The sequence below is a fragment of the Myotis nattereri genome, assembly GCF_964212035.1.
Source record: "Myotis nattereri genome assembly, chromosome: 7".
NCBI lineage: Eukaryota > Metazoa > Chordata > Mammalia > Chiroptera > Vespertilionidae > Myotis > Myotis nattereri.
Genome location: NC_138082.1, coordinates 25234836 through 25257426, shown reverse-complemented (window position 1 = coordinate 25257426; position 22591 = coordinate 25234836). Strand labels below are relative to the sequence as shown.

Sequence of the window (22591 nt, the reverse complement as noted above, 5' to 3'; positions counted from 1 at the left end):
ATTCCATGTTTAGGTTTACTGAAGTGTAAAGAAAGCCTTGTTTATACAAGGACTTGTAGGTGAGTTCACAGCAGTATTATTCACAATGGCTATCACCCAAATATTCATCAACAGATGAATGGACAAATTGCAATATACTCATTCACTAGAATACCACTTCAAAACAAAAAGGCAATGAACTACTTATACACACAACAATAAAAACGATCTCACAATAGCCCTAACTGGTTTGGCTCAGTGGATGGAGTGTTGGCCTGCGGGCTCAAGGGTCCCAGGTTCGATTCCAGTCAGGGGCATGTACCTTGATTGCGGGCACATACCCAGTGGGGAGTGTGCAGGAAGCAGCTGATTGATGTTTCTCTCTCACTGATGTTTCAAACCCTCTATCCCTCTCCCTTCCTCTCTATAAAAAATCAATAAAATATATTTAAAAAAATGATCTCACAATAATTACATTGGGTGAAAGAAGCCAATCAAAAAAGAATACAGCCCTGACCGGTTTGGCTCAGTGGACAGAGTGTCGGCCTGGGGACTGAAGGTTTCCAAGTTTGATTCCGGTCAAGGGCATGTATCTTGGTTGCGGGCACATCCCCAGGAGGGGGTGTGCAGAAGGCAGCTGATTGATGTTTCAAACTCTCTATCCCTCTCCCTTCCTCTCTGTAAAAAATCAATAAAATATATTTTTTAAAAAAAGAATACATATGATCTGACTCCATTTTTAGATAAAATACTGGAAAATGCAAAGTAATCTGTATGACAGAAAGCATATTAGTGGATGCTTGGAGAGATTACAAAAGGGATATGAGAAACCTTTAGAGATGATGGCTATATTCACTATCTTAACTGTGGTGATGGCTTCTTATATCACAACTTGTCAAACTGAACACTTTAAATATGTGCAGTTTACTGTACCTTTGTATCTCAGTAGGGTGCTTAAATAAATACGTAAATAAATAGACCCATTCAATAAAACATCATGGTCCCACCCATGTGGTCTTAGGCAAGAAATTTAACCTATTGAGCTTCAGTTTTCCTCATCTAAAATAATAAACCTAATAATCTATGACATGTGGGGTCACAGGTAAAAGATGGCCAATAAATGTTGGCTCTCTTTCAATTTGCTACTTTTCAGTCAGCAGGTTGGTAGCCCACAAGTTAGTTAGTAATATTTTTATTTTTGGAATATTAAGATTGGATCACAGGTGATCCAGCAATCCCATTTCTGGGTATTTATCTGAAGGAAATGAAATCACTATCTTGAAAAGATATCTGTAACCCAATAGCCAAACATGGAAACAACCCAAATGTCCATTGACGGATGAACAGATAAAGAAAATGTGATACACACACACACACACACACACACACACACAAATGGAATATTATTCAGCCATAAAAAAGGAAAGCCTGCCATTTGTGACAACCTAAGTAGACCCTGAGGGTATTAGGCTAGTGGAATAAGCCCCATAGAGAAAGACAAATAGTGTATGATTTCTTTGATATGTGAAATCTAAAAAGAAAATCTTACTCAGAGATATAGAGAATGGATTGGTGCTTGCCAGAGGCAGGGAGGGTGGGACTGGCAGTAGGGATGAAGGAATCAAAAGGTACATACTACCAGTTATGAGATAAATAACTCCTGGAGATGTAACGTACAGCAAGATGACTATAGTTAACAATACTATAGTATTACATAGTTGAAAGTTGCTAAAAGTAAAGCTTAAAAGTTCTCATCACAAGGAAAAAATTGTAACTATGTGTGGTGACTGATGTTAACTAAATTTATTGTGGTAATCATTTTTCAATATATACACATATTCAATCATTATATTGCACACCTAAAACTAATACAATATCATAAGATTGGATGACCCATACTTAACATTGATCTCAAGGAAACAATGTTTGGTTTTATGACTAAATGAAACATTTTACTATTTGTTAAGAAAACCCAATGGCTAATAACTTAGACTCATTTCCTGATAGTGGAAGAAAAGTGCACTCCAAGATTTTGATTTAGAGATCTTAATATATATAATTAATAAAATCCCTCTTTTCACCATTAGAAGTAGCTATTACATCAACTTCTTACTTTAAAACTGATAACTGCCCTGGTGGTATAGCTCAGTTGGTTGAACATCGTCCAAGCACCAAAAGGTCACCAGTTCAATTCTCAGTCAGGACACATGCCCAGATTGTGGGTTTGACCGCCCCCCCAGCTGGGGTCCATGTGGGAGGCAATGAATTGATGTTTCTCTCTTACATCAATGTTTCTTCTCACTCTCCCTTCCTCTCTCTCTAAAAATCAATAAAAACGTATTTTTAACAATTTGATAGTTAAGTAGAAAGAAATAAGCCAGCTTTTATCCTACTTTTCCTAGATGAATTGAATTGTAGGGTAGTCAACTGACTCTAAAAGATGGAAGGAGAGTCTTGCATAAATTCTAGTTAATATGTGAAGAATGAAAGAAAGAATAAGTAAGCTACCATTTTTTGCAGTCCAAATAAATAGGCAAGAATCATTGAATAGGGACTTAAATCAGTAGGTAAAGGGGAACTTTTGTTTGCAACAAGCCAATTACCATCTCTCAGATCACATCTTACCTGATCACTCTTGACACTAATAATAGAACTAGGCTTTATGTGCATCCTAATATAATGCAATGCGAAGCACAAAGCAGCACCTAGGAAGAGGTCATGTCAAAAAGGTTTCACCTAGCCCTAGCCAGTTTGGCTCAGTGAATAGAGCACTGGCCTGCGGACTAAAGGGTCCAGGGTTCAATTCCGGTCAAGGGCACATGCCCAAGTTGCAGGCTCGATCTCCAGTAGGGGGTGTGCAGGAAGCAGCCAATCGAACTCACATCTATGTTTCACTCTCTCTCCTTCCCTCCCCTTCCGCTCTCTCTAAAAACCAATTTAAAAATCTTAAAAAAAAAAAAAAAAAAAGGAACCTGTGAGTTTAATAGCTTCCCTTCTGGGTGACAAAGTGGAGGCAGTCATTCAACACATATTTATTTCTTACCTCCCATGGGTGAGGCATGTACTAGGGGCTCCCTCACTGAGCTTGTGGACAAGGATGGCAAGACAGGCCTTTCTCAAGTAACCACAGACATTCACAAATACAAGCAATGACAAGCGTCATGAAAGAAAAGGACAGTGCACTAGGACTCTCATAGCCAGTTAGCCTGGAGGTCAAATCACCCCTGGTATTGCCGACAACAATCAAGGCTTAACTACAACAAGACTGGGCACAAAGACCACTAGGGGGTGCACCAAGAAAGCATAAAAAATGCGGAGACAAAGAAACAGGACAAAACTGTCAATGGAGGATATTGAATTCAGAACCACACTTTTAAGGTCTCTTAAGAACTGTCTAGAAGCCGCTGATAAATGTAGTGAGATCCTCAAGAAATCTAATGAGACCCTCGATGTTATGATAAAGAACCAACTAGAAATTAAGCATACACGGACTGAAATAACGAATACTATACAGACTCCCAACAGCAGACCAGAGGATCACAAGAATCAAGGCAAAGATTTGAAATGCGAAGAAGCAAAAAACACCCAACCAGAAAAGCAAAATGAAAAAAGAATCCGAAAATACGAAGATAGTGTAAGGAGCCTCTGGGACAGCTTCAAGCGTACCAACATCAGAATTATAGGGGTGCCAGAAGATGAGAGAGAGCAAGATATTGAAAACATATTTGAAGAAATGACAGAAAACTTCCCCCACCTGGTGAAAGAAATAGACTTACAGGTTCAGGAAGCGCAGAGAACCCCAAACAAAAGGAATCCAAAGAGGACCACACCAAGACACATCATAATTAAAATGCCAAGAGCAAAAGACAAAGAGAGAATCTTAAAAGCACCAAGAGAAAGAAAGCCAGTTACCTACAAGGGAGTACCCATACGACCGTCAGCTGATTTCTCAACAGAAACTTTGCAGGCCAGAAGGGAATGGCAAGAAATATTCAAAGTGATGAATGCCAAGAACCTACAACCAAGATTACTTTATCCAGCAAAGCTATCATTCAGAATTGAAGGTCAGATAAAGAGCTTCACAGATAAGGAAAAGCTAAAGGAGTTCATCACCACCAAACCAGGATTATATGAAATCCTGAAAGGTATCCTTTAAGAAGAGGAAGAGGAAGAAAAAGGTAAAGATACAAATTATGAACAACAAATATGCATCTATCAACAAGTGAATCTAAGAATCAAGTGAATACATAATCTGATGAACAGAATGAACTGGTGATTATAATAGAATCAGGGACATAGAAAGGGAATGGACTGATTATTCTTGGGGGGGAAAGGGGTGTGGGAGATGCGGAAAGAGACTGGACAAAAATCGTGCACCTATGGATGAGGACAGTGGGTGGGGAGTGAGGGTGGAGGGTGGGGTGGGAACTGGGAGGAGGGGAGTTATGGTGGGAAAAAAGAGGAACAAATGTAATAATCTTAACAATAAAGATTTAATTAAAATTTAAAAAAAGAAAAGAAAAGGACAGTGCACTATCAGAGATGTGATGATTGATCAGCAAGCAAGTCAATCTCCAAGTTCAAGCCACTACAGTGGAAGCACAGGGGTTAAAGCAAGGACTTGGGGTAGAATACTTGGGTTTGCATCCAGCTCCTCCTACCTCTGACTAACTATGTGACCCTGAACAATTGATTTCACCTTTTAATTCCCTCATCTGTACAAGTGCTATAAAACAAGTGTGGGGCCTGGCCAGTGTGGCTCAGTGTTTGAGCATTGACCTATGAATCAGGAGGTCACAGTTCGATTCCCAGTCAGGAATATTAAGCAAGAAATAACTGCACCAGAGAGCAATTATCCTACTCTGGTGTAATGAGTTGTGGGATCGATCCCCAGTGTGGGGCATACAGGAGGCAGCCGATCAATGATTCTCTGTCATCATTGATGTTTCTTTCTCTCTCCCTCTTCTTCCTCTCTGAAATCAATAAATAAAAAATACCCTATATAATAAAGAGGGAATATGCAAATTGACCATCACTCTGACACAAAGATGGCAGTGCCCACAGCAGAGGCGGGGTTTCCGAAACACAAGATGGCTGCATCCAAAGCAGAGGCCAAGTTCTCATAACGAGCCTTAATGAGGAATCAGCAGGGACCTGAGGCTGTGCCCCTCCTCCCCCACGTGCCCCCATGGGTCTTGACAAGGATCCTCAGGCCACGCCCCCCACCCTGGCTCCAGGCCGGGGGACCTCAGACTGCAACCCCCGCCCGGCAGGGCTTGATGAGGGACCTCAAGGTGCACACCCTGCCCCGGTGCTGGGCTGGAGGTCCTCAGATTGCTCCCCCGCCCAGAGGGGCTTGACAGGGAACCTCAGGCTGTGCCCCCCACCCTGGTGCCAGGCTGGGGGACCTCAGATTGCTCCCCGCCCCGGTGCCAGGCTGGAGGACCTCAGGCCGTGCCCCCCGCCCAGCAGGGCTTGACAAGTTTGGGACTGGCCAGGTCTGGATATAGCCCAATGGAGGGGGGGGGGGGAAACAGCCGGGTCTGGGTCTCGCGCGATTTTGAGGCGCACGTGGGTGGGCGGGGACTTGACTCTGGGTCCCGTGGTGCGCCCCAGACTCTGACAGGAGAAAGATTTTCATATACATTTTACTAATTTTCTTTCATCTCTGACACTTCTATTATAGAGAAAGGGCAAATAGCAATATTAAAATATTTCCTCTAATTAATCCCATTTTACTGTGCACAAATTTTGTGCACCAGGCCACTAGTATTAAAATAAAAAACAAGTGCAGGTATGAACAGTCCTTACATCAGAGGGTTGCTGTGAAGATGACATGGTCAATACTATATGGTGCCAGAATAGGGCCTGACACACACTAAGCCCCCCAAGTGTGTCTGTTATTATCTCCATGGTCCTTTGGCCCAGAGCAAAAGGGAATGTAATGGTATCAACCCTCTCTGTTTTGGCCTGTGAGGACTTAATGAGTTAATGTTTTGAATATCTTTTTTTTTTTTAGTAAACTCTAGCTGCACACTAAAGTCACTCAGAGAGTTTAATTTTTTTTTAATTGTATATATATACACATATATGTACATACATATTGCATAAGTTTTACAGTTGTGAGTACATGAGTTTATTTTTGCATTATTATTTATTAATTATTGTGTTATTTATTTGTGTTACACCTGTAAGCCTACTTCTGCCCACACCTGTATATGATGCATGGGCTCGATTCTGAAACAAAAGCATTAGAAATTCTAGGGGTAGAGCCTGGGTGTCCATACGTTTGAAGCTCCTCGGACTGGGAACCACTGATCTGGGTGATCACATTCTAATCTAAAGTGACTCAAAAGTGTAAACTTCTCTGGTGCAATGAGTTTACTAGTGCTGTTACTATGATTGCAGCCTCAACAGTGTGCAACCCATGATCTGATCTTACAGCGTATAAATGATGTCAACCTTGAGAGAGTTGAAGTTCCTACTAATTTCTTTCTCCTCTCATACCATCCCCCATTTCTCCAAAAGCAGAACAAATATGCAGACAAAAAGCGCTCGGGTAAGCCCCAACGGCCCCCCGCCCCCGTCCCCCCAGCCCCACTCCTTGTCCTCTGTGACTGGCTCCGGTGCGTTTCCATGCGGGCTTAACTTGGGAACCGGTCAGAACACACTCCTGGGTGGAATTATTTACAGACAGAGGCCACCCAACCCAACCCATTTGTGGAGCAGTCCTTTTTGCATCCGGAAGGTCTCAAACACGGAAAAGCCAGCACGACTATTTGTCATGAGGGTGGGGAGAGGAAGATATTAGGTGTGAAAGACTTTTCCATTTATGAGAGGATAAGGTGCAATGTTCTACAGCTCCACTGGGTCGTGGTTACACCTGAGTGTATACATTTGCCAACATTCGTTGACCCGTACACTTATAACCTATGTTTTTTTATTGTAGGTAAAGTACACCTCAGTTTAAAAAAAATAGCACAGGGAAAAATAAAGTTGGCAGTCATTCACTAAGAGGTTCACGTGGGGAGAGACAGCGAAGAGGAGTTCCAAGAAGCTCCAAACGCCCTCTTTGACCTGTTCGCTCCGGCTCACAGGGGAAGAAGGGCTGGAGGGTCTATGCCAGTCCTTAGACAAGGAGTGTCGTGAAGGGAGGAGACCGAGCCCCACGCACCGCGGAGTTCTGCCCGGATCTGGCCAGCCCGGAGCGCGCGGGGTTCTTACCGAGTAGCAGGAAGGACAGGACCCACTGAAACACCGCCGCCGTCTGCAGCCGCCGCTCCAGCGGGATATTGAGCGGCGCAAACTCCAGCTTCATGGCCCGGCCCCGGCGAGGACTGCGGCGCAGACTGCGGCCACCTGGAAGCTCGCTGCTCTGCAGCGCCTGCGGGAAGTGCGCGGTCTGAGCAGGGTCCCGCGCGGGATACCCGCCGGGCGGAGAGGAGGAGGCGGTGGCGGTGGCGGCGCCGGAGCCGGCGGGGGCTGGACTTTGTCTTGGGTGGGAGGGCGCGCAGGGGCCGAGGCTGGGGGCTGCCAATCAAGCGCGCCGGGGCCCCGGAGCAGCTGGCGCGCCCAGGGCGCATTGGCTGGCGCGCCCGGGCGCCGGCGACAGCGCTCCGCGTTGGGCACCGGGGACGCCGAGAAGGATCAGCTGGCTGCCCGCCACAGCCCGGCCGCGTGAGCTCCTGCAGCCTAGCAGAGGCCCTGGGGTCTCCACCGGGATCTGTTGATAGATCATCGAGCGCTCCGATTCAGCATCCGCCTTTAAACCCACCCCTTCCTCTGAATCACCCACCAGCTGGAGGAAAACGCGGGACTTGGCTTCTTTGGGAGCAGGGTACTCATCTGTTTATTGGTCTGTGCCCCCCACACCACCCCAAAACTGGAGAGGGGCGGGGACATGGCCTCCTCACTTTTGTGTCCTCAGTGTCCTGGAAATCTTTTACTCATTCACTCATTCAGCAGACACTTAGGCTTACCGCATGCCAGGCACCATTCTGGACATGGGGATACATCCAGTAACCAGTCATTCATCGATTCTGCTCTCAGAGTACAAATTGGGGGGCGGGGGGGCGTGTAAAATAACCACAAGTAGCTGCCAAGTGAAAGCCTGCTCTGAATGACTGGAAGAAGGTTCTAAGATAGATTTGAGAGTCAGGGAAGTCTCTGAAGAAGTGACCTTGACTTGAACTATAACTATGAGTCTGGTCCAGGCAAAGGGAAGCACATGTCCTATGGCTGAAATCCGAAGAAGACCAATAGAGAACAGGAGGAGACTGGGGTGAAATGAGGCAAAAATGGGGTCCAAGCGTGAGATCCTTTACCCTAAGACTTGTCACTGAAAGGTTTCAATTATGATGTGTTAAACAGATGGCTGGATTCCAAATAGTGCCGCATGCTTTTTCACCTACTATCGTTTTCTGTGCAAATGGAAGCTGCCGTGCCTCCAAAACGGAAACCATCCCCACACGCCACGATATTTTGAACTTAATTTAAAAAATCAATTTGCAATGAATATTATAAAAATAAATATATTACTCACAATTCGGGTGTTCTTGATTCTTTTCAGCTGAAAATTCTCACGAAAAATGATTTTAAAGTTGGTCAGGGCTGCCACTAGGGGAAAACTTTTTTTTTTATAGACGCGCGGCGTGTGGGGAAGGTCTGCCGCTTGCCCCTACAGACGCTTATGGCGGACAATGTTAATACTGTAGAGTTGAAAACCTCCAAGTGGCATGTGGCCGTCAAGGCATTTCTAGAAGGGACTGGGAACAGCGCAAAGCACAGTCGTGTGTCTCTGAAGGAGGGAGATACATCTGAGAGATGCATCATTAGGGAATGTTGTCTTGTTTGAACATCATAAAGTGCTCTTATACAAACCTAAATGATAGGGCTACTACCCATCTAGACTATATAATATAGCCTATTGCTCTGAGACATCCCTATAATAAAAGACAGATTAACAGGAGAAAAACAAAAGATTAACAGCATGGATACCTTCTGTGGACAGAAAGAAAGGAGGGGTGTATGGTAAGTAACATCACAGGGTGATCTGATCGTAAGTTCCTAACTTAGGGGGTCTTGGTGGATAGTTATGACACAGGCATTTAATTTCCTCAGTGAAAGGTTTTAAGCCAGCCCTGTCTATTGTTCTTGTGCATCTAGGCTAACACGCCTTAGAAATACCAGAAGTAAGCCCTAGCTGGTTTGGCTCAGTGGACAGAGCGTCAGCCTTCGGATTGAAGGGTCCCCGGTTCAATTCCGGTTGGGTTGTGGCTCCTCCCAAGTAGGGGATGGACGTGCAGGAGGCAGCTGATCAATGATTCTCTCTCATCATTGATGTTTCTATCTCTATCTCTCTTCCTTCCTCTCTTGAAATCAATTAATATATATATATATATATATATATATATATATATGAAATAATACCTGTTGAAGGGGGGTGTTAACCCTGGAGAGAGCACATAATTTTATTAATTATTCTGTAATCTAATCACCACCTTGCTTTTTCTTATCTGCACATAATCTTCTTTACATTCCCTCCTTAATTTTAGTTGCATCAAATAAGTTGTGAAATTGTTATTTTGGGAACATTTGAGAGCATATGCCATCAGTTTGATTCAAACTCTTACATAAAAATTCTCTGCAGTTTTGGACATTTCTTATCTTGACACCTGCTTTGCATCAAGCATTACCCTTGGTGCTGATGATACGGAAGTGAATTAAGACATGGTCTCTCAGTCTTTGAGAATTCACTTGCATTCATTCCTTGACTATTTGTGGAAAGGTTCTATATGTTGGCCTTGGTGGTGAGTAGAGATGGGCTACAATAGTGAATAACAAAGGTTTCTGTTTTCATGAAACAGAAAATAGCTATACAGCCAAATGTGTGATAGTGCCCTGACAGAAACATATAGGTTCCAGTGATTGAGAATGATTAGCACCTATATAAAGCAAATTGGAGGCAAGAAGAGTGGAATTAGACTATTGTAGGGTAAGTATAGAGGACGGGGACTTGGTCTACTTTGGTACAAAGGAGAATAGAGATGGATTTGGGAACTGCATGAGAGATATAAATGGTGGGCCTACTTGATAAATTGGATTCACAATCTGTTGGTAAATAATTAAAGCAAGATACCCAACTCCTACTCCTAATCACTTGGAGTTTACTGGACTAAATCATGCTTTTCTCACTTCCCCAGAGCCCTTAGCTGGTAGAAAAAACTGTCATCGCCCATCACAGCCCATTGAAGCAAAGCATGGACCCAAGAGGGCTCAGGCAATGCAACAGCCCATCACCATTTTAATCAACAATTAACTCGTTCACTGGTTTGTTGTTCAACACATATTTATTTGTGTACATGTTGCCCCAGGTTATTAGAGTTAAGTGACTATTGTAATTAAAAAGAGAGAGAGCTTTAATTTATCAAGCTACTCAAAACAGCTCATTTGCAGATGTTTCGTTTATAGGGAAACATGAGCCTTAAAATTATCTTTTCAAATTACACATTTCATAGATAGGGAGCCAAGAGCAGAGAAGTCAGGTGATTTGCTCAAGTTAACCCAGCCAGTTACTGACAGGAAGTACCATGGACCTAGATCTCTTTACAGCTGTACTACAACAGATAAGGTGAAGCAACCTGGTGTGGGATAATGGTTTCAAACTTTGATTTAAGCAGGGGAATTTTTTTTAAATCTCCAAAGAACTCCAATTTATAAAAGAAATTCAAGTGAAATTTCTGTTGTTGAAAAGGAATGGGGATCCTGGCTCCCACCTTCTCAGTATCCTCCTCCTTTCAAGGTGACTGTATTTTTAGCAACATTAAATTGACATCAAACAGGCATAGAAAAACTCAGGTTGGAAATCACAGCTTATTTGCCTGCCTCCCTCCCTCCCTCCCTCCCTCCTTTCCCTTTCTTTTATGTGTGTGTGTGTGTGTGGGGGGGGGGGGGGCGGGGCAGCCTGATATTTGGAAAAATAATTGAATGGGGTTGCGGCTGAAAACCCGTAAGTGATATATCAGCATTACTGAGTTCTTAGTACCTCACAGGCACTGTGCTGCTTGCTCTGCATGCCGTGTCTGATTTAAACCTCACAACTCTCCCGGGTAGGTACTATTATTCTTTTTACTAATAGGGAAAGTAAGAATAAAGGTCAACTAGTGGTTCACCTACTAGGTAGAAGAACCAGTTTCTGTTGTTTAAAAATAGGTTTGTCTGTTTCCAGGGCCTGAGCAAGTAACTGCCATCCTACACTGTCTCTCAATCGATGTGACAAGGAAGGAAGGAAATGTTGTTGAAACGGAGGAACAAGCCCAGGAACAGCAGGCAGAGGAATGCAGAGGACCCAACTTGTTGCTGTTTGGTTTGGGGTTAGTTACCCATTCAATCAACAAATATATACTAATCACATACTATGTGCTTGGCATTGGGTATATATGAGTAATAAACATACTTAAATTTTCAGTAGAGTAGTTCAACCAAAATGTATCAAGCACCTTTGCTGTGGCCAGTCCTGGGGAGTGCATGGCAATAGGAAACCAATATTGTCTTGCTTGAGATTCCACTGACCGAGTGTGGTTCCTCTTTCTACTGCTCAACTCTGAGGAATAGAAGGTGACAGTTGAAATTGCCCCATAGATTACAAAAGCTAGCTCTGGGATATAAGTAATTTAAAATTACGTCCTTGCTGTATTTTATCATAGCTAATTTCTACCAGCAAAAAGATGTTTTTCTATTACATGACATTTTACTGTAACTTACCTTAAAACATTCCTGCCGTTAAGTGAAAAAGGAAATAGTATTCTTTCTAGATTGAGAGTCCATAAAGTGGGCAGTTGAAGACAAAGGTCAGTGTTCTGATTTTCATAAGTGTTCTGGCAGTCATAATCATAAAGGGAAATATTCTTTCACACACACACACACACACACACACATACACACACACATATGTGGAACCCAAATGTCATGGTTGCTCTAATTCATTGAGAGTGTCCAGCTCTGGTAAAACTCAAATAGAAGGGCATCACTGTGGTAGTTTCAAAGGAATGTCTATCAAGAAGTTCTGTTTTCAAGGCTCTTTTTTGTATTTTTTATTGATTTCAGAAAGGAAGGGAGAGGAAGAGAGAGATAGAAACATCAACATGAGAGAGAATCATTGATTGGCTGCCTCCTACATGTCTTATACTAGGGATCAAGCCCACAACGCAGGCATTTGCCCTGACATAATCGAACTGTGACCTCATGATTCATAGGTTGACACTCAACCATTGAGCTATGCTGGCCGGGCTTCAAGGCTCTTTTGAACCAAATTCAAGAGATTTGCTCTGGCCCCTCTGCTTTCTTACTGTCTTCTTGATGAACTGTTTCATCAATCTGACAGGGCTCAAATCTGCTTGCTCTGCGCAAAGTTGCAGGAGTCTTACCTGAGATAATGAGGCTTTATAGCTACCATGATTATTGTTCAAGGTTTCCTTTCCCCATATTTTCTTGTTGCTATATTGCTATAGGCACATACAAAGTCTCAGACTATACACCATTCCTGCCTTTCTGTCTTTCACATTCTCCTTCGAAAGCTCCGTTGAAATATATGTTCAACTGTTGCTTTTCCTTTAGCTCATGTAAGTATATGTTTTCTCTACAAAACAGGTGCTCTTTAAGTTATAATACTATGAGCAACTACTCTTAGAAATTATTATGGTAATTACTAATATTTATTAAATGTCCTTTCTCTTCGTATGACCTTCACCCCCACTTTTGTTTGCACTTGGCCTGAGAACCTAAGGTAAGGGAGGAATGAGGAAAAAAAGACTGAGAAGGTTTACTGCGGCCAATCTGGTTGAGGGCAGGCTCTTAAAAGAGGCGTCAGCAACTCAGACAGCAGTGTCCTTGGAGGTGTGGTAAGCAGCCTCCATCACTTCCAGTTTCCAAGAAAGTCCAATCCAGGTTATGAGCTTGCACTCATGTTGGTATTATTCTAAATGTTTATGGCTACTTAGTATATGACCTATTGATTCCTCTGGTCTACTTTTTTTTTTCTTTACACATGCCACTTTCTCAGTTCTGGCTGCTATCATTTCTCCCCTGGATTACTGCCACCTTCTAACTGGTCTCTGTGCCTGAGTTTTGCCTTCCACGGTACCACTTCTAATCCCACTTCCACAATGTACCCACTGTGATCTTCCCAAAACCATGTTGATTGTGTCATTTCTCTGCTTAAAATCTTTGATTTTCTTCCCATTGCTCTTAAAGTCAAACTCTATAATTTAGTTTTAGACTCTGCTTACCTTTGAGCATCTACTGATCTTTTGAGTCTCAGCTGTAACCCTTCAACTCACACACTCTAAGGCTTAAGCTACCTGAACTTCATTCAGTAGGAGAAAAAGGTTCAGGGAAAGGAGGGAACACCTGGGTTTTAAGAACAACCAGGGAACTAAATACTTACAGGGCTCTTTACAGTATCTTTTTTCTTGGGGTCAGTATCATTTTATCTCACTGCAGATGTTTTCTTCATAGGGCAGGAAACATGGCCACTAATGGCTCCAGACTGACACCTTACAGCTTCTGTCATCAAATAAAATGGACTTCAAGTTCCCTGTGGCCCCAAGTGCAAAATCCAGCTTAGGTCAGGTGTATACCCAGGACCAATTCACTGACATGAGATATAGTGTCCCCTTGCTTTAATATGGTGACCGAAAGGGTTGCCCTGTGCTGAGAAAAAAAAAAAAAAAAAAAAGCATGCTGGGCAGACGATCTCAATGTTCCTCAATCATAACCAGTTAGAAGAGAGAAATGATGGAGGAGGAATTAGGTCGACATCAGTATTTCTGGCTTGGATCGCCTAGTGGATGGTGGTGACATTGAAAAGGTTGAGGTGTGCATGGGGAAGAACAAGTGTAGGGGTAAGGGTTAAATTCAGTTTTTGACATGTTGAGTATGAGATGCTAGCCTGTTGAACATCTAGGTGCAGATGTTCAGAAGCTGGTAAGAAATATACACAGATGAGATATATGAAAGACATTAGTGTGGGGGCCATTTATGCTTAGGTAGTAGTGGGAGCTGAGATCTTTTGGGGAGAAGATCACCAAAGACATAACACTGGAGGGTACCCCACACTGAAGGTAGGGAAAGGGTAGTACAGGATGTAGAAGAGGCTGTGAGAGAATGAATAGTTATAAAGTCTTCCCAATGTGTCAAACCTAAACATGAATTACTTCTTTTAAAATTTTCACAATCATCCTATAGCATACCTATGAGGTAGGTCTTATTATTATCTTCTCTTTATAAGAAACCAAGGTTTATCAGTATTTGACAATTGGTCCAAGGTCTCAGTTAGTAAGCAGTAGGTATAGGATTTTAATCTATGACTAATTCACAGATCTCTTAACATTACATTGTGTTATATTTCACACAGTGACAGTAGACAAATCTAGAGAGCTAAATAGAGGAGTCTGGAGTCAAGAAAACCAAGAAAGGAGAATTTCAAGAATGAGGGAATGGTCAATAATATAAAATGTCTAACAAGTTTATTAACCAAAGAACTTATATGCATATATGCATAATCCATGGACACAGACAACATTATGGTGTAGGCCTGGAGTGGGGTGGGAACTGGTGGCGGGGGGGGGGGGGCAATGAGGGGAAAATGGGGGACACCTGAAATACTCTCAACAATAAAGGTTTAAAAAAACCCACTAAGAAGGTTTGTCATGTATTTTTTTAAAAATACAATGAAAAACAACCATTGGTTTGACAATTAGAAAGTCAGTACTGATCAGCCAGATTCTTGGTGAGTCTAGCAGACTTTCTTGGTTCCAGATAGATCTATCAATAGAAATCCAAGAAGATAAATGGTCTTTGGTCACCTTCCTGGAGAGAGCCTGCCAAGTTTGACTAAGCTTAATACCAGAGAGAATTTATAGTCTTAGATCACATGGGTTGTTACCTTGAGTATAAATCCAATATTCAGAGGACACTTTGTAGGTTCCAAGTTGTTTCCACCTACCTTACCCTCATAGCCATCTGATAAGGTCTTCATTTCATAAAGGAGAAACTGGGGCTAGAAGCGGACAATATTTGTTTTGGAAAGGAAAACACTATACAAAACATCAGCATACCATGTTAAACTATCTCCTGCTCCAGTGGGAAATGTCATCAGACACAGTAGTGCATTTTTAGGAACTGAAATATGTGGGAAGGATTTCAGACTTGACAATGTCTCTTTCACAAGCATTAGAGGAAGGTGGCACAAACATGTCAGAACCTTTCTCCATGTTACATGTTTAACAGGCAAAACTGATCATAATTGCACAGATCTCTGTGGGCTCTGATCATATGTGGATGAAAGGGTTGGATTGTCTTCCAATGTCTGATTAAGTAAGCAGAAATGAACATGACTGGGTTTTTCTCAGAGCCACTACTAATGCTTTGGTTTATAACATACCAGCTGCTTTATTTTTGCTCACACTCACATACATTAAAAAAGTTGATCAGGAACCAAGATGGCAGCATAGGAACACACCTGTACTTGCTGCCTCGCACAACTACATCAAAACTACAACTAAAAGACAAAATGGATATCATCCAGAACCACGGGAAGGCTGGCTGAGTGGAAGTTAGACAACTAGAAGGAAAGAGAAAAGCACATTGAGACTGGTGGGAGGTGCGGAGGTGCAGAAGTGCGGAGGTACAGAGGCTTGCGTGGAAACGGGCTGGCAATTGGGTATGCTGTTGTCTTTTTCAGTCAGGAGGAAGATACAAGCTCCTGACTGCTCTGAACTCCAGTTCTGGGCGAGACTCAGGGGACCCAGATTCATACGGGAGGAAACTGGACTGTCTGGCACTGGGACAGGACCACGAGGGCAGCTTTCTTGCAGAGGTGCTTGCAGCAATAATTATTCCTGCACAGGGCCGTGGGACACAGAGACCCGGGACCTCTCTGAGGCAGGGCTGACTGACAGCCATTGCTGTTTGCTCCTCCCTGGAGATTCCCTGAGACCCCACTCAAGCTGTGAGCAGAGACTTTGGCATATGAATGGCCTGGCCTTTTGTAATCTAAAACCTAACAAACTGCAGCTGGGTCAAAGAACCCCAGAGCTTCCAAAAGAAGGCCTAAGGCTCATCAGTAGCCTGCATTGCTTCACAGCTGTGCCTCATCTGGGCACCTCCAAACAAAGAGGAGGAATCTGCAGCTCTCTCTGTAGCTCCTGCTGAGTGGCTTCAGGCAGTGGCTGACTTTGCACCTCCTTGGAGATCCAAGAGCCAGTGTACCCAGTGGTCAGAGTGAGACCACACCAGATTACAACACTTCAGATCCATAAGAGACACACTCAAGGGGCAGACTCGGTGAGCACCAAAGCCCCACTGAAGCAAGTCCTGCCCCATAAGGGTGTTTCCAGCATAGCAGTTCTCCCATTGTAGACACAACTGGTCCTCACAGTCAATTGGTCTGGAGGTCAATTCCTCCCAGTGATACCAACAGCAATCAAGGCTTAACTACAACAAGACTGTGCACACAGCCCACAAAGGGGTGCACCAAGAGTGTCCACCTCGGGTGATTGGGGAGGCTGAGCCACTGGGCCTTATAGGACACCTAGCACAGAAAGCCACTCTATCGACACAGTGAAGCATAAAAAAATGCTGAGACAAAGAAACAGGACACAAATGACAGAAATGGAGGAAAGCAAACTACTGGATATAGAGTTCAAAACCACACTTTTAAGGTTTTTCAAGAATTTTCTACAAATCGCCGATAAATGTAGTGAGATCCTCAAGAAAACTAATGAGATCCTCGATGTTGTGATAAAGGACCAACTAGAAATTAAGCATACACTGACTGATATAAAGAACATTATACAGACTCCCAAGAGCAGACCAGAGGATCACAAGAATCAAGTCAAAGATTTGAAATACGAAGAAGCAAAAACACCCAACCGGAAAAGCAAAATGAAAAAAGAATCCAAAAATACGAAAATAGTGTAAGGAGTCTCTGAGACAGCTTCAAGCGTACCAACATCCGTATTATAGGGGTGCCAGAAGAAGAGAGAGAGCAAGATATTGAAAACCTATTTGAAGAAATAATGACAGAAAACTTCCCCCACCTGGTGAAAGAAATGGACTTACAGGTCCAAGAAGCGCGGACAACCCCAAACAAAAGGAATCCAAAGAGGACCACACCAAGACACATCATAATTAAAATGCCAAGAGCAAAAGACAAAGAGAGAATCTTAGAAGCAGCAAGAGAAAGAAACTCAGTTACCTACAAGGGAATACCCATACGACTGTCAGCTGATTTCTCAACAGAAACTATGCAGGTCCGAAGGGAGTGGCAAGAAATATTCAAAGTGATGAATAGCAAGGACCTACAACCAAGATTACTCTACCCAGCAAAGCTATCATTTAGAATTGAAGGTCATATAAAGAGCTTCACAGATAAGAAAAAGCTAAAGGAGTTCATCACCACCAAACCAGTAGTATTATATGCAATGCTGAAGGGTATTCTTTAAGAAGAGGAAGAAGAAGAAAAAGGTAAAGATAAAAATTATGAACAGCAAAGTGACAACAAATACATATCTATCAACATGTGAATCTAAAAATCAAGTGAATAAATAACTGATGAACAGAATAAACTGGTGAATATAATAGAATCAGGGGCATAGAATGGGAGTGGACTGACAATTCTTGGGGGGAAGGGGGTGTGGTGTGTGGGAAGAGACTGGACAAAAATCGTACACCTATGGACGAGGACAGTGAGGGGGCGGTAAAAGCATGGGGTGGGGTGGGAACTGGGTGGAGGGGAGCTATGGGGGGAAAAAAGAGGAACAACTGTAATCATCTGAGCAATTAAGATTTATTTTTAAAAGAAACAAAAAAAATTGAAAAGTAAATCATGTTTCTCTCTCTAAAATCAATCAATAAATTTTAAAAAACCCATAACCTATTCTTGGGATAATAATAAAATGAAACCATTTTTGAACCTTCAAAAGAAAAACCATAACCTAAAATGCAGAATCCCTAAAGGAAATTAATTATAAATTAGACTAAAACTTTGAAAAAAAAGTACTTTATGAAAAAATAACTTAAGCCGAAACCAGTTTGGCTCAGTGGATAGAGCGTCGGCCTGCGGACTGAAAGGTCCCAGGTTCGATTCCGGTCAAGGGCATGTACCTGGGTTGCGGGCACATCCTCAGTGGGAGATGTGCAAGAGGCAGCTGATCGATGTTTCTCTCCCATCGATGTTTCTAACTATCTATCTCTCTCCCTTCCTCTCTGTAAAAAATCAATAAAATATATTTAAAAAAAACAAAAAACTTAAAACAAAATCAAATATTAAGTATTCCTATTGTGTTTCTACTCATCTATAGGCCACCAAGCTTTTGTCTCCCTCACCCCCAAAAAGAGTGCCACATTCATCTCTTGTTTCTCACCTTCATGTTTACTTTCTTACTACACATACATGGAGGTATACCAGGATAAACAGAACATTACTTATATTTTTGAAACTCTTTGGTATCCCAACCTCCCCAGGCTGTCCTTTACATCCCATTCAGAACTAATTAGCCTCAGATTTTATGTTTATCATCCCTCCCCCTTTTTTTAAAAGAGAGAAGGGGGGGGGGGAGAGAGAGAGAGAGAGAGAGAGAGAGAGAGAGAGACAGACATTGATTTGTGTGTGTTTTTTTCACTTTTTAAAAAAAATGCATTCATTGGTTGCTTCCTGTATGTGTCCCAACCAGAGATCGAAGCCACAACCTGCCACAACCTTGGCTTATTGGGATGACACACTAACCAACTGAGCTACTCAGCCCTGGCTCATCTCTTTTCCTTTTAGTTGTGATGTCTATTTATATATCCCTAGACGATATCCTCTTTAAATTCTTTATTGATTGATTGATTGATTGATTAGTTTTAGAGAGAGGAGGAGTGGAGGGGGGGGAGAGATATTTGTTGTCCCACTTATTTATGTATTCATTGGTTATTTCTCATATGTGCCCTGACTGGGGATCAAACCTGCAACCTTGGCATCTCTGGACAATGCTCTAACCAACTGAGCTACCCAGCCAGGGCTATTTCATTATAATTTTAATTTGCACCCCTCTACTTTCTAATGCATGGAGATTTTTTTTGTGTGTTTATTAGCTAGCCTATCTTTCATTTCCAGGAAATGCTGCCATTTCATTCTTGCTCTCAGGCTGGCCTTAAAATTAGATGAGAGAAGCACCTACCTACATTTTGTGATAGTCTATCTCAACATTTTCCAAGTATCTTTCCTATCAGTCAGCCAGTTCTCTTTGTGATGAGCGCTGGTGGCCTAGTTTTTCCTTTTCCACTAGAATAGCTAGTTATAGAGAAGGTACAGAGCACCTGTGCGTGTTCAAGGATGAAAAGCAGGAAGGATGAGATGGGGCATGTAGGGGATTAGAACAGAATGCCTCTGGGTAGTCTAAGAATACCAGGAAACTGACTAGGAGAACAGATAATAATAATGACAGCTGCCCAATTTCTAGGAGCTATGGCATAAGAACTATATTAGACATTTATGAGTATTATTTCTAACCCTTACAATAATCCTTTAAGGTGTGTATTATTATCCCTACATTATAGAGAAGGAAACTGAGTTTCAACAGCTATAGAACACTTTGGAGTGCTCAGAGGAGAGCAGGTTAGCATGCAATAATTCCAAAAGTCCTTTATTAATTAATTGAGCACCGAGTACCAATTTGGGGGCATAGAGTTTTATTTAGCATTGGAAATGTATGTCATTAATGGGGACTTCACCACTCTGTTATTCTGGGCACTGGGAAGAGCCTGCCTGCAGCCATGGAGGGAAGCTACTAACATAGTGGAAAACTACTTGACTGGCCATCAGGGAGGCCTAAATCCAATCCAGCTGCTGCCCCCTCACATGCATGGCCTTGAAGGCCAATTCACTGTTCAGTAGAGAAAAGGGCAAGACCCCCCCCCCCCCCCCCCCCCCCCCATGGAACTGCCTCAGCTCTGCCTCCAGAGTTGGGTGGTTCAGATAGCATGTGCCCCGGGTTCATTATCTGTGAAATGGGGATCGTGGTGAGACGGAATTTTTGGACTGGAACCTGGATTCTTTGTCCGCTGGAGTCGAAGAATGAATCCAGGGGCAGAAGGTGGTATAGCAAAGGTGGAAATTTATTAAAGAACAAATACAGACTCCCATGTGGGGAAAGGGAAAGAATCTCACAGCACAGACTCCCACGTGGGGAGTGGGAAAGGGTCCCACCGACTTCCTATTTCCAGGGTCTATAAAGGCTGCAGTTCCTGTGCCCTGATATCCCCTCTGATTGGTCAATATTCCCGTTCAAATTGGTTACTATAGTAACTCCTGAGGCCCTCCTCCCTCATTGTCCTCCTATTCCCTCTGGGCTTTCTTTCCCCTTCTTTATTTTGTAAATATAGACCTATTTTGGCTACTTCCAGTTCCCTTGTCTTATGGACATGTAACTGCGCCTGGCTTCCTTGTGTGATGGAAATGGACCTTCTCTCAGTCTGTAGCCCTGTTTTTTTTCCATGGACCCCAATTCTAAAAATTCCCTAAGCCTGCCTCTACGCCCCTAAAATTCCTGTTTCAGCGGTAGTACCTACTCAGTGTGTAAGTTCCCCAGGGCTGCTGTAACAACTTACCACAGACTTGGTGGCTTAAAACAAATTTATTCTTACAGTTCTGCAGACCAGACGTTCAAAATCAGTTTCTCTGGGCCAGAATCCGTGTCTAGAGACACCGCAGGCCGGTTGCAGAGGGCTCGGGGAGAATCCCCTCGCCTTTTCGGCTTCTGGGGCCTCCTGGCACCACTGGCCTTGTGGCTGCACCGCCCCGCGCGCTGCCTTCTGGGTGCATGGTCTGCCTCTCTCCTGTTTGTCAGATTTCCCACTGCCTCCTTCTTATAAGGGCCCGTTCCCATCATCCAGGATACTCGCACCATTTTGCAACTCTTCACCTGCAAGAAGGCTTTTTCCACTTAAGGCAGCCTTTACAGGTCCTAGGGTTTATTTAGGGCCTGATATCTTTGGGGCGGGATGTGCTTATCAGCCCATTCCACTCAGAGTTGTTATGAGGAAATCTGCTAAGGCCGGTAGAGCACTGACCGTAGCATCGGCCCGTGGGCATCACGGAGTAAATGTGAGGCCTCCGTTATGGGGCCGCTGCAAGGCTGGAACAAAGCACAGCGATAGCACTGAGAAGTCTACAGGGGAGACTGTAACAATGACCTAAAGGCTGAGGTCTGCTGATAGACTCTCCCGCGGCCTCACACACCGCCCAGTCACGTGCTCCCCACCTCCCCGCCCGGGTTCTCCGAGTCGAGGCCCCGCCCCCTGCTAGGCACCCACCCCTCTTGCACCGCCCATCTAGTTTGCGGTGTATTAGAGGCGTGAGGGCTTTTGCAGTCTGTCTGGAGTATTGCCTACCAAATCGTAGCCTATTTTATCCAATTATGTCTCCTTCACCAGCCTGTAGGTTATTTATCCAAAGCTTCTAGTTGTAATTAGCTTAATAGTGGCAATTTATTTGCTTTCAGATGAAAAAGAAAAGCAGAAGCTGTTAGACGAAGACAGGCAATATTTAAGACAGCCCGTAGGGGAGGGGCTGGGTTCTGCGTACCTGGGTCCCTGAGGCCTGGCCCGCTCGCCGCGCAGGCGCAGTGGGCCTTACTCACCATGCCGACTGTCAGCGTGAAGCGCGATTTGCTCTTTCAAGCCCTCGGCCGGACCTACAGTGAGTGCCGTCCCATAGCTTGTGCCTCCCCTCGGAGGCTGAGACCCTTCTCCAAAAGGGCTTCGTGGCCGTGGTCATACAGTTTGACACATTCTGGCATTCGGGGGTCGGTGGGGCTGCCGGCCGGAGTGGCGGCCTGGACTGATGTAACCTCAGAAGCGGTCTTGCCTGGGCTGCCTTTGCCTCACCCACACGTGCCCGGCTCGCCGTGTCATTCATTCAGCCTTCTCGGCTGGAGCGCCTGCTCCCTGGTGCCAGGGGACGCATGGGAGTGCAGCCCGGGTTGCATCCCGAGTGTAGCTAGCTGAGCGCACTAAGAAGGGAAACATGGGGACGTTCATAAGGGGTAGTAGAAGGAGTAGTAGAAGTTTGAGCAGCGGGGCTGACGGCACCTGTTTCTGTTTTATGTTGTTAGTATTTACCGAGTGCCTGGTTGGGTGCTAGGCACTCTTCTAAGCGCTTTGAGAATACAGCGGTGCAGATGACCCATAAGGCCCACTCACGCTTTCTGACAAGGGAGGCAAACAGTAATTAAGTAGCACATACGTAAAATGGTTTTCGGAGAATATTAAATGCTAGCAAGGAAACAAAAGAAGATACTGTGCATGGAATAGCATTAGGCAAGGTGGTAATGTTTGAGCTGAGACCTGAACGACTAGGAGTCCATTCGATGGGCTTAGTCTTCATGCTATTCTTCATCTCTTTTCAGTTCTAAAGATAATACCATTTTTTTTTAAAAGGGGGGAAATATTAAGTACAATTATCAGCCACCATAGACGTAGCAGTTGAAATTACATCTGTCCGCCCCATGATTATCAGCTCGTATAAAGGTTGTATGTAGCAACTTGATTGGCGTTATCTTTGGTTTTA

General features: G+C 43.7%; 2 protein-coding genes across 2 annotated transcripts in view; one reads left to right on the top strand and one right to left on the bottom strand.

The window, feature by feature from the left end:
* Window positions 1-7297, bottom strand: part of MOGAT1 (monoacylglycerol O-acyltransferase 1) — a gene marked incomplete at both ends in the record, with an annotated part of 28933 nt that extends 21636 nt beyond the window's left edge. The window contains one exon of the mRNA XM_081095714.1: window positions 7204-7297. Coding sequence (XP_080951840.1) covers window positions 7204-7297 — 94 coding nt within the window. The remainder of the gene's footprint in view (window positions 1-7203) is intronic.
* A 14349-nt stretch (window positions 7298-21646) lies between these two features.
* FARSB (phenylalanyl-tRNA synthetase subunit beta) overlaps window positions 21647-22591 on the top strand; it is a 58059-nt gene continuing 57114 nt past the window's right edge. Inside the window, exon 1 of the mRNA XM_081095495.1 lies at window positions 21647-21721. Coding sequence (XP_080951621.1) covers window positions 21664-21721 — 58 coding nt within the window. The 5' untranslated portion in view covers window positions 21647-21663. The remainder of the gene's footprint in view (window positions 21722-22591) is intronic.